The 12,831-nt window shown below is 41.4% G+C and overlaps 1 protein-coding gene across 2 annotated transcripts in view; it reads right to left on the reverse strand.

The window, feature by feature from the left end:
• Positions 1-12,831, reverse strand: part of ZNF407 (zinc finger protein 407) — a 457,064-nt gene that overhangs the window by 169,591 nt on the left and 274,642 nt on the right. For both annotated transcript variants that reach the window (XM_030336740.1, XM_030336741.1), the window contains 2 exons: positions 11,855-11,938; positions 1,219-1,339 (listed from right to left, as the gene is read on the reverse strand). In XM_030336740.1, the coding sequence (XP_030192600.1) occupies positions 1,219-1,339; positions 11,855-11,938 (205 nt within the window). The remainder of the gene's footprint in view (positions 1-1,218; positions 1,340-11,854; positions 11,939-12,831) is intronic.

Below are 12,831 nucleotides of genomic sequence, written 5' to 3' on the forward strand. Positions count from 1 at the left end.
GCAAAGACAGAACTCATAAAATGTTGAATGAATGAATAATTAATGAATGAAATATATCTGTAATATCTCTGTACTATTAAATGACCTTTCACATAAATAAACTTAACGCAATAATGAGGAAAATAATAGAGATCATGGCAATATATTTACTGAATGCAGAGGCTACATCCACAGGAATACAAAAATGTCTTTTTCAACGAAGGCTGCATCTTAAGGTACACGTGCTAACGCTTAACACAGCGGGCTGCGGTGCAAGGACCACCCTCAATGTTTCCGGTCATCACGGGTAGCGGGGTCCGTGAGGTCCTCGGCTCCAGGATGGAGAAGGCGCTCACACAGTGGCTCAGGCTTCACAGTCCGGCTGCCCGCCAAGTCCGTGGGGTCCGACCGACCACCTAACGTGCCCCGAACTGCCTCCCACGGGCTCCCGCTGCAGGTTGATCGGGCTGCAAGCTCCACTGCCCGCGTGGCTTCTCACCTTACAGTAAAATGGGATTATCTGCCGTTGCCCGCATCCGTCTCAGACTTCTGGCATCTGGGCTTCGCGGCGGCTGCAGAGCAACTCTGCAGGGCGGCAGACATCCCTCAGCCACCGAGGAGCCGAGGGAGGGGACTGAGCACGCGTGGGCTCTCTGACGCTTTCGGCCAGAAAAGGCTACAGCCACCCCCGCCTCCTGCACGCCGGTACCACACCCATGGGACCGGGACTTTTACCCGTTCTTCGAGCCCTGGGAGAAATGCTCTCTCGAGCAGGGCGTCCTGTTCCTTCTCTAGGGACGCCCCTGGCCGTTCACTTTCCTCAGTGAAATCCGTGTTGTGATTACTCAGACATACTACCGGCCACCTATTACGCTACAATATCCTTAAAGGCGGGAGACACTTCTCGTCTTCGTCGCCTAAACGCGCTTCACTCATTGGAGACAAGGTGCCACACGCCCTGAACGACCGATTCAACGGAACCGTGCCTCACTTGGGCAAGGAAATAAATCACTTGAAATTCAGATGCACAAAAGATGATAAAACCTAAGTGTTAAGATTATAAAAAACGGAAAAGAACTCGGAAAAGAATTTTAAAAGTAGTCACTAGAATTTGATGGTGACATCACCCCCAACCTAAGGAGCTGGGCCAACTTGCGCTGATCAGAAAAACTGTTCTTTTGCGGAGAATCTGCCCGGGTGACCCACTTGACTCTACTCGCCAAGCACTGAAAGCATTACCTGTAGTCGCACCAGGGGCATCTGTAGGGTTTTTCCCCCGTGTGCACCCGCTTATGTCGAGTCAGATGAGACTGGGTTGTGGAGGCAAAGTTACACTCATCGCATTTGAAAGGTTTTTCTCCTGCAAAACATAAAGCAATGTTGTACATGAATAATTGTATAAAAAAACTGGAAATGAAAGGCTAAACCTGTTACTGACAATTAAAAAGGAAACTTCTTTCCATATAAATGTTAAGAAGATAGGTTAATCGACTGCTCACACTTGGGACATGTGAATATTCTTTCTCGGAGTGAGAAACTTAGAAGATATCACTGATTTTTTATTTCTGTATTTGAATGGAAGCAAGGTATACCTTATGTAGTTCAAATGTAACTTACACAAACAGAAATCTAAATTACAGCCTGTTCCAGCACTGTATTTGGAGTCATTTAAGAAACTACGTTACACCAGAGCCCATCATAAAAATCTCAGTGAGGATGAAACCACGAAAAAGCATATAACAGAGATATTTTTTGAAAATGCAGCATACAACTTAACTAAAATCTTAAAGTTAAATGTGAAGAAAAAAATACAGCTAAAAATGGATACCTATTTAAAAAAAACTGATACAAGTAAGGAGAAATTACAGTTCACTAAAGTTGAATAAGAGATCACCTCAGAAAGAAGCCTCAAAGAAACATGTAAAATAGTATTTAACAGCACTCCCTTGTGTGGACAGAACAGCTCTACCTACGAAGACATTTTACCCCGCAGTTGGTTCAAGGGCTTACACTCCACTCAAGGCCAGTCCTTTGATTGATAACTTTCTCCGTGTTAACCACCCCTCCTCTGCACACACACTCATTCGAAGAAACCATCAAATCTTAGTTTTTAACTGTACTAGCTGCAGTGGCTGGTGAGCACTTGAAACGGGGCTATTGAACTTTAATGAATGTAAATTTAAATTTAAAAACCTGATACTGGATTCTCCTGTAGAAAAAATGTTTAAGTTTGTATAGAACACTTTGGGAATGTGGATCTACTTTCTAAAGAGTGTTATCAAATCTACATATGAATCATAAATTTGGTATAAAAATGTAGCCTCTGGATTGAGATGCACTAGAAGTATAAATAAAATGCATACAAAATTTCAAAATCCTAGAACATAAAAAATAAAATGTCACTTATGATGTTATATTGATTTCATGCTGGAATGGTAATAATTGGGATGCATTTAGTTAAGTATTTTTTTCAGTTTCAAGTTTTTATTTAAATTCTAGTTAGCATACAGTGCAATGTTAGTTTCAGGTGTAGAACTTAGTGATTCATCACTTAAATACAACACCCAGTGCTCAACCCTACAAATGCCTTCCTTACTCCATCACCCACCCACCTTCCCCTGCGGCAACCCTATTTGTTCTCTTTTGTTAAGAGTCTATTTTATGGTTGCCTCTCTTTTTCCCCCCACTTTCATTTGTTTTGTTTCTTAAATATCACATATGAGTGAAATCATATGGTATTTGTCTTTCTCCGACATATTTTGCTTAGCATAATACACTCTAGCTCCATCCACATCATTGCAAGTGGCAAGGTTTCATTTTATTTTATGGCTGAGTAATATTCCATTGTATATTTGTACCATATCTTATTTATCATGCATCAGCTGATGGACATTTGGGCTCTTTCCATAATTTGGCTATTGTTAATGGTGCTGCTACAAACATTGGGGTGTGTGTATCCCTTCGAATCAGTATTTTTGCATCCTTTGGGTAAATACCTAGTAGTGTAATTGCCGAAGCATAGAGTAGTTCTATTTTTAACCCTTTGAGGAACCTCCATACTGGTTTCCAGAGTGGCTGTATCAGTTTGCATTCCCACCAATAGTGTAAGAGGGCTCCCCCTTTCCACAACCTTGCCAACACCTGTTGCTTCTTGTGTTAATTTTAGCCATTCTGACAGGTGTGAGGTGATATTTCATTGTAGTTTTGATTTGCATTTCCCTTATGATGAGTGATATTAAGCATCTTTTCACGTGTCTGTTACCCATCTGGATGTCTTCTTTGGAAAAATGTCGATGCGTGTATTCTGAATTTGTATGGAACCGCAGAAGACCCTGAAGAACCAAAGCAATCTTGAAAAAGCAAAGCAAAGCTGGAGGTATCACAATTCCCCAGACTTCAAATTCAATTACAAAGCTGTAGCGATAAAGACAGTATGGTACTGGCACAAAAACAGACACATAGATCAACAGAACAGAACACCCAGAAATGTACCCATAACATATGGTCACCTAATCTTCGACAAAGCAGGAAAGAACATCCAGTGGAAGAAAGACAGTCTCTTCGACAAATGGTGCTGGGAGAACTGGACAGCGACATGCAGAAGAATGAACCTGGACCACGTTCTTACACCATATACAAAGATAAATTCAAAATGGATGAAAGACGTAAATGTGAGACGGGAAACCACCAAAATCCTAGAGAAGAACATAGGCAGCAACCTCTCTGACACTGGCCAGAGGAACTTGTTACTCGATGCATCTCTTGAATCAAGGAAAACAGAAGCAAAAATAAACTACTGGGACTTCATGAAGATAAAACGCTTCTGCACAGCAAAGGAAATAATCAACAAAACTAAAAGACCACCTACAGAGTGGGAGAAGATATTTACAAATGACATATCAGATAAAGGGTTAGTATCCCAAATCTATAAAGAACTTATCAAACTCAACACCCAAAAGCCAAACAGTTCAGTTAAAAAATGAGCAGAAGAGGGGCGCCTGGGTGGCGCAGTCGGTTAAGCGTCCGACTTCAGCCAGGTCGCAATCTCGCGGTCCGTGAGGTCGAGCCCCGCGTCGGGCTCTGGGCTGATGGCTCAGAGCCTGGAGCCTGTTTCCGATTCTGTGTCTCCCTCTCTCTCTGTCCCTCCCCCGTTCATGCTCTGTCTCTCTCTGTCCCAAAAATAAATAAACGTTGAAAAAAAAATTAAAAAAAAAAAATGAGCAGAAGACATGAACAGACATTTGGTTAACTTAAAAAAAAAAATCTCATCAGTTACTTTATCATTTAAAAAAAAATTAATGTTTATTCATATTTTGTTTTTGAAAGAGAAAGAGAGAGGGAGCCAATGGGGAAGGGGGAGGGAGGGAGGGAGACACAGAATCCGAAACAGGCTCCAGGCTCCGAGCTGTCGGCACAGAGCCCGACGTGGGACTCAACTCACAATCTGTGAGATCGTGACCTGAGCCGAAGTTGTACACTTAACCGACTGAGCCACCCAGGCGCCCATGTTTTCATTTTTTAATATGGTTGCCAGGAAACCTAAAGTGACAGGTGTAGCTTGCATGAATGACATTTCTGTTGGACACCAATGAACTAGAGAAAGCTTCACAACCACTTCCTTCCCCAAAGCAGTTATAATATACAATAATACTCTTCTCGGGAGACATCCTTTCTGAGAAATTTTACACAGAGAATGGATTAATTTTACATATATTCAATAATTCTACTTGCCACTTCTTAATTCTGATGTTTTTAGAATACTCTTGTAAGGATACGGACTTACGCAGAAAACAAAGCATGAACTAGGTTGGTATAAAACTACGTAATTCAGGGAGCAACAAAACTGTATGTGTCTTGAAATCAGAACGTTGAGAAACTTGTCCCCCTGTTTATAACGGCCTTACCCAGAGCTGTGGTGACAGCGAAGTGAGTGCATCCACGTCTCGTGTGACAGTGTTCTCTGTTCCTGCAGCCTCAGGTGGCAGAGTCAGAAGAAGCCACATGGGTTGCAGTCCCAAACCAGGTTTTGCCACATTTCGCTCCCTACCTGCCAACTCCCGGACAAGATCAGAAGGGTAGAACCACCAAATGAGTGGGACACGTGTGAGGATTAGAGAAGACGAAGCAGGTGGAAGGGACTTAGGATGCCCAAGGCCTTGCTTTTGCCGCCCTATAACAGGAATGCCTGAACACGGGTAAGGGCGCCCACTGGCCTATCACAAAGATGAAAAAGGTGCACACACACCAGTGGTTCTCATCAAGCTCTCCCAATCAGTAAAGGCAAAGCTTCTTAGATGCAAAATAATTATGTGGTTTCACACAGATTGTCGATTTAACGTAGAGATACCATTTAATAGATCCTAGAAGGAAATATTCGATTTATTCTTGTAAAAAGAAGACCATATGGAAAGAAGAGCAAATTCTTGCAGCTGAGAGGCATTTTTGTACCTTTCAGCCATCTGTTCTTAGGATAAGGCTCAACTATAACACCCAATCCAGTGGTCACTCAGGTCAGCTTGGATAACTTTGTTCTTGGTTTCCAAACTGCTGGTCAAGTCACTTCAATTGGTATAGACAATGCAACTATACTGAAGTGACTTATACAAAGATTCACTTTCATGATGATGGTGGGTTTTGCTTTTATTTGAGACGGTATACGATCTTCATCTTACATAAGGCTAAAGAAAACAGGTCTACCTCTTCAAAGTTGATACAGGAATATGCCAGGTCGTAAAAACATCGACACCCCCACAAAAGCATGTCTGAAAACTTTCACAGTCATTGTAAGAAGCAAATCGAATCGCTCAATGAATTCAATGCAGCATCTTGACCGCACACAAGGGTCACACGGCAGTTCTCACGGACGACAGAAACACACCGTGATGCACCATCTGCGCTAAAACACACGTGTTCTTAACTGTTTCACCACTCTGAAGTATCTACGCTGACCATACCGGGCAGAACGCAACTACCACCACAGTCAAGACAAGGAACACAGCCACCCTCCTGCCAAAGGTTCCTTGTACCCCTCTCTCTCTTCTGGCTCAGAACATCCTCAAGCAAACTCTCACGTGCTTTCCGCCACCGCATATTAGTTAGCGTTTTTCCAGAGGTTTACACACATGGAGACATACAGTATGTGCTCTCTCTCGTCTGACCTCCTGTCAGCGTTACTTTGTGACTCACTCGTGTTACTCCAGGTGTAAATATTCGTTTCCGTTGCTGAGTAGTAGAGTAGCATGCCGCGGTATGAAGGTGCCTCAATTTGTTTCTCCATTCGAGGACATTCGAGCTGTTTTCATTTTTGGGTGTTACAAACAAAGCTGCTATAAATCCTCATGTGCAAGTCTCTGCTTGGACAGGCATCTCCTTTTCTCTTGGGCAAACACCTAGGAGTGTGCTGCCTGGGCCACTGGGAAGGTACACATTCATTTTGTAAGGAACTGCCAAATTATTTCCCAAAGTGGTGTCTCCCTTTTACATTGCTGTCAGTTGTGCAGGCGAGTTCCCACTGCTCCAAATCATCACCAGGACATGGTATCATCAATGTTTCAAAACCATACTTCTCTAATCATGTTGAGAAGCATTTCGTGATTCCATGTGCTTCTTTGCCACATATTTATATACTTTGGTGAAACGTTTGTTCAAATCATTCAACCCTTTCTTTTTCTTTTTCTTTTCTTTTTTTTTTTTTTTTTTTTGATAGGGCGAGGGAGCACATGTGCAAGCAGGAGAGAGGGGCAGAGGGAGAGAGAGAATCTTAAGCAAGTTCCACGCTCAGTGCAGAGCCCAGTGGTGCAGGGCTCAATCCCACAACCCTGGGATCATGACCTGAGCCCAAATCAAAAGTCGGCTACTCAATGAACCAAGCCACTCAGGCACCCTTCATTCAACTCCTTTTTAATTGGTTGGTTGTTTCTTTATAACAGTGTTTCTAACTTATATATTACAAATACAAATCCTTTATCATATTCATGATTTACACGTATTTTTCCCAGTCTTTGGTTTGCCTTGGCATTCTCTTCACAGTTTCTTTCAAAGAGGAAAAGTTAATTAATATATAAAGTTATTAACCTGTCAGTTTATAATTTTTCAACTTATGTGTTTTTTTTTTTCACTTACGAATCAGGTTTTTGATGTGATATCTAAGAAATCTTCGGTAAGCTGTGTTCACAAAGATTTTTCTCTTCAATTTTCTTCTAGACTTTATTTAGTTTTGAGTTTTACATTTAGATATGAGTAGTTTTGAGTTAATTTTGTACATGGTATGATATGTAGAACAAAGTTCATTTTTACTGTGGAAGGACAGCATTATATATTAAAAAGATTAAAATGCCTTTTTTCTTTTGTAAAAAAAAAAAATCTATTCACCATGTAGATGTAATCTCTATTCCATTCCACTGATAGATTTGTCTTTGATGATGCCGATGCCAGAATGACTCGATTACTGTAGCTTCATAATAAGTCACAAAGTCAGGTAGTGTAAGTCCTCAGGTTTGTTCATCTTCCTCAAAGTTGACTATTTCAGATCGTTGATTTCCATATGAATTTTAAAATCTGCTTGTCAATTTCAGAACATCAAGAAGCTTGATGGGATCTGAGTCTCCTGAGTCTATGAACATGGTATATCATCCTACTTGGGTCTTTAATTTCTCTTGGCAACACTTTGCAGTTTCCAACGTAGGGGTTTTGCACATCCTTTGTTAGATTTATCTCTAAATATTGTACCTTGGTCTGAAACAAGTGACAAATACAGGCATAGATCTCTTCTGTTCCATTGATGTATCTGTGTACCTTTATGCTAATACAATACAGTCATGATTATTATAGCTATATAGTAAGAGGTCAAGTTAGGTAGTGTAAATTTTCCACTTTTAACATAATGGATTCAAGTGGTCAAACAACTTAAAGATTTTTTTTCATTAAGCACATACACAAATATACCCTGATGTCTTCTTACTCCATTCAACCTAGTGTTTGAAAATGTGTGGCACCATAACTCACTGCTAACTTGTTTATTCTAATAGCCTTGGTAGGCATCTTTAACCTAACCATTTTTCATAGAGTTGGCAGGAATCTAGGAGGGTAAAGGGTGATACTATGGACTCACTGAGTTCGTGGTATAAATGAAAGGTCATCTTTAAAGTTCATTTTCTTGGTTTGGAGGTTTAACATAAGAACTTAAAAAACATGGTTAATGTAGCTTATTTCATTTAAATTTTTATGACTTTTTACGTGACATGATTTAAACTTAAAAAAAACACTTTTAAATGAAAATGTCATAGTCTCTAATATTTTAATACCTTGAAGTTCATATTAAGCAAGAATTATACTGCAGTGAACTATGAGTTGTCATTTCATACCCAAGTTGACAACACTGAGCCACTGTAGATTAAATTGCATAATACTAAGAAATTTTGAGTTCTATACAGGCCGACAGAAAAAAATATAATGCTACCAAAATATGCTACATAAAATATTATGCGTTAACAAATAAGTAAAGAAGGCTCAAGCATGTCTCCTCTCTTGGTAGACGAACTCCATGTCAATTTATACAAACTACAGTGAAATCTGTACACAATGGTTAATTGGTAACTCATTCATCTTGTTACATGCCCAATGCTACTGCTGACATATGTTAATTGGCATTTTTTTTCAATCCATAAATGATAATTTCTTCAGGTAATTTCAGGGAATTTCTTCAAGTAATTTCTTTTTTTTTTTTAATTTTTAATTTTTATTTTTTTTTCCTTGAGAGAAAGAGAAAGAGAGACAGAGCATGTGTGGGGGAGGGGCAGAGAGAGAGAGAGGGAGACACAGAATACGAAGCAGGCTCCAGGCTCTGAGCGGTCAGCACAGAGCCCGACGTGGGGCTCAAACCCACGAACCGTGAGATCATGACCTGAGCCGAAGTCGGACGCTCAACCGACTGAGCCACCCAGGTGCCCCACCTTCAAGTAATTTCTTTAGGAAAATATACTTCTGAAATACAGATACAGAAGTAGTTCTTTGTTGTCATTGTTGTTGTTTTAGTCTCAATATATAGCCAGAGAAATAAATGCACCTTCTAGGTTGTAAAACTTGAAGACAAAAAAAATCTACCAATTTTAAATAAGAATTCTAGCTTGCTAATACTTGTTAATGCCTGAAGTGAGATAGGTACCATCACACACTTGTTAAGGAGTGATCAAAATGATTTAGTGCATTGGGAACAGTCCTTCTGAATCCTTTGTCATTCTAACTCCGGAAAGATGAGTAAATCCAAGAGTAAGGCAATAAGTACTCTTGAACAGTGCTATCTCTAAGTCAGTAGGGCTCCCTGTATACACCCTACTCGAAACAGCAGAACAAAGGTGAATGTCCTTTCCTCTTATTTCCCCTTTTATGACATAACAGTGCACACTGAACTGTGTTGCTAGTCACCCTCTCCTTTATGAGCGACAATCTTGGCCCTAACCATTAAGGAATGTTCTGCATCTCAGGTACCTCTGATGGGGAAGTAAAAGAACATCAGAGGGGGAACACCAGAACGGCTCTGGATATAGAGCACTGCCCTTTGTGTGTCAACAATCTGTCAAAAAGGCTGCACACTCCTCATGGAAACTCACACTTTGCGTTCCTTTGGGCAGGCTGGTGGTTATTAAGCTGGCCAAGACTCTTCAACTCCACGTGAGGATTTGCTCCTGTGCCCTTGAATCAAGGGTCTCTGACAGGTGATAAAAGTAAATCTTGAAATGGAAGATGTTTTGTGTCAGCCCCTGGACACTCTGTATTGCAGCAGGGAATTATTTACGCCATTTGGAACACTTTTGATACCTATCCCTTTCCAAGCTGATTGTAATTTGCGTGGGCACTCTGTGCTAAAAAGGTAAACCATGTCAAAGAGGAATACATCGGAGAAATATAGATTTCAAATGCACCACACGATTCCGGCCTTGGGGGAAAAAAAAGTTGCATGTTGCTTAAATATTATAAATCCGGCATAAAAGTGAAGGGCGTAGACGGAGTTGTACTAAGCTGTTTGGCTGAAGCAAACAGTCTTAAGAACTGACTTTGGTATTAAAGAATCATGTTTGATTTGTGCCACAGAGGCAGATAAATGCCACAAAGACAGATGCCTCTGTCTGTGAGACATTGTCCTATACGGTATAAAGTTAATAGCAAAGTAATAAGGAGCCTCTGGACCTGACATAAAATATAAAGTTGTGCCTCCTCAACGCAGGCTTCGTGATCGATCACCTGTAAGCGCCTGTGATCACAGCACGACTGTCCTCACTGCAGGGGGCGGGGGGAGTGCTGCCAGGCTGGCACAGGTGGTGCACAGGAGGCTCTCCTGGTCCGCAGGCCACAGCGGGGTGGGACCGGCCGAGCAACAGTGACTCCGATAGGAACGTTTCGGGCACCGAGAAACACGCTTCACCGCATGCGCACGCTTTCAACTTCCAAGATGGCCGCTGAGGATGACTGCCATCCACAGGGCCCCTTCTCCCATCTCTTAAGTCACTGGATTAAAAGAGTAGGTACCTGCAATAAACTTGAAATGGGCTTTCACATTACAGAGTTAAGTGTGTGTCTCCAACATCATGTTAAACACTGGAAATTATACTCAATACTAACTCTAACCTCATACAGAGACAGAAATCATAGAAACTGAAGATCTAGAAGAAATGGCATTAATTTTCATTGATCTTAAAAACACTATCCTGGGCATTAAAAGCTACCTACAGCTATCCGTTAAATATAACATATTAAGATTCAAAATGTACCACAGAACGTGTTTTGTGTATCTTCATTTCACGCCAGCGGGAGTGTAACGGCCAAACCACCCCTGTCATGGCCCCCCACACAAAAGTACGTTTAGTTACAAATCATGTTACCACATGATTTATCATCTACACGAGGTCACTTTTGATAATAAAATAGTTCTATTAATAACTAGAAGGGACAGGGGCTGCTGGGCAGCTCAGTCGGTTAAGCATCTGACTCTTGATTTCGGCTCAGGTCATAATCTCACAAGTGTGAGATCGAGCCCCACGTCTGGGCTCAGCACAGAGTGTGGAGCCTGCTTTTGATTCTCTCTCCTCCTCTCTCTGCCCTTCCCCACCTCGTGATCTCTTTCTCTCAAATAAATCAACTTCAAAAAAAAAAAATAAATTAGGAGGGAAAAGGCCATAACAGTACTGTCCCAGGCACATAGAACTTATAATTATTAACATAGTTACTTATAAATCCGAGTAAGTAATCAATTTTACTAAATATTTAAAACTTTTCATTCTTAAGTGTTCCTAACCAAGGCATCTATTTTATTTTGCTGAATCATAAAGAATAAACATCATAAAAACGAATCCTCTTGAATGTCACTATCTACTTCTGTTGCCCTCTCTGTTGCTGTCCCTTCCTAACGGCAAGAACAGATATGGCAAGAACAGATACGATGATGACCTACAACTACACCCACTGGCCCCAACTGTAGAGGGACTGTGGGCTCCAGGGTCCAGGTGGTTAGGTGGGCGGAGATGTAGCCCAGAAGGCGGGGCTGCAGACAAGCAGGTAGCCAGCTACGGGGTAGGGGTAAGCACAGGGAAGTCAGAGGGAGACACTGAGGGGAGGGGGCACATCTGAGAGCAACCAACCCCCAGCCTCACCCCCAGGCAAAGTCTCGGCTGCAGGGAGGTCCACACTTTGCACGCAAGCTCTCTGTCCTCCTACCGAACACGAATTTACAGAGGGCCGACTTTTCACATGCAAAAAACAGGTGAATTCACATGTTATTCAAAGAGAGTTTTCAGGAGACCCTCAAGTACACGGATTTTCCGAAAACCGAACAGACAAGCAATCGGGGGCCACGGACGGACGGACGGACGCCCGAACTGACCTGTGTGCTGGCGCCGGTGCTTGGTGAGGGCGTGCCGCGTGCCGCCCGCGAAGCCGCAGAGGTCACACAGGAACGACTTCTCGCCTGTTGCAACAATAAACAGATGAGGGACTGCGGAGGTCACAGATCATTAAAACATATCTATCAAGGCTTTCAGGGTTACTAATTCCTCCAATCAAATGTTTCCATGTAAATATGTCAAATGGGAATGAAATTACCACTGCGGTTTATTGACTGTGATAAAATCTGAAAAGCACCACTGAACATAATTACATACTTGTCAGACCCATAAAAATTAGCTTTATTATCAATGGAATGGTTTTGTACAACTTCATTTCTGGTAGATGTCTTCCAGATGGGGCTGCTTTATGCACTTGAACAGTTTTTATGCATATCCTGATTTTTTACAATTCCCATACATCTGGCCTTTCTGAGCTGAGTAAAGATTGCTTGGAATAGTTAATATACAGTATCTATGATTCTGCTTAAATAAAGCATATTGAATTTTCCAACAACTGAAGGAGACTGAATTGGTTTTACCTGATTCTATCAGGTTCTTCCTTAATGACTTCCTACTTAATAATATGAATTAAATGGTTTCCTTGAGCATACTGAAGATCCCAAGTAACAATAAAATCTGCATTACTCAGTACCAATAACAATCCAGGGCTGTTTATGTTTCTCAAACTTTCATGGCATAAAAAAGGAAGTCTAGGGATTGCTAAAGAAACTGTACAGAAACTTCAATTATTCATCTTTAATGATAATTCTGGACTGAAAACCTCTGCAACAACTAGAGACAGATTTGGTAGCCGCAGTATTTGCTTAAAGTGTGTAAATGCTCATTCCATTTTAGCATTTGCACACAAGTGAACATCCTCCCCTACAGTTTATAAATGCGATCTATTGTCTTCCTGCAGCATATTTAGGCGGTAGGTGCTGGCGAGCTGGGAAGTTTACCCCACAAGGCTCAAGAG

The sequence above is a fragment of the Lynx canadensis genome, chromosome D3 (assembly GCF_007474595.2).
Source record: "Lynx canadensis isolate LIC74 chromosome D3, mLynCan4.pri.v2, whole genome shotgun sequence".
Lineage (NCBI taxonomy): Eukaryota > Metazoa > Chordata > Mammalia > Carnivora > Felidae > Lynx > Lynx canadensis.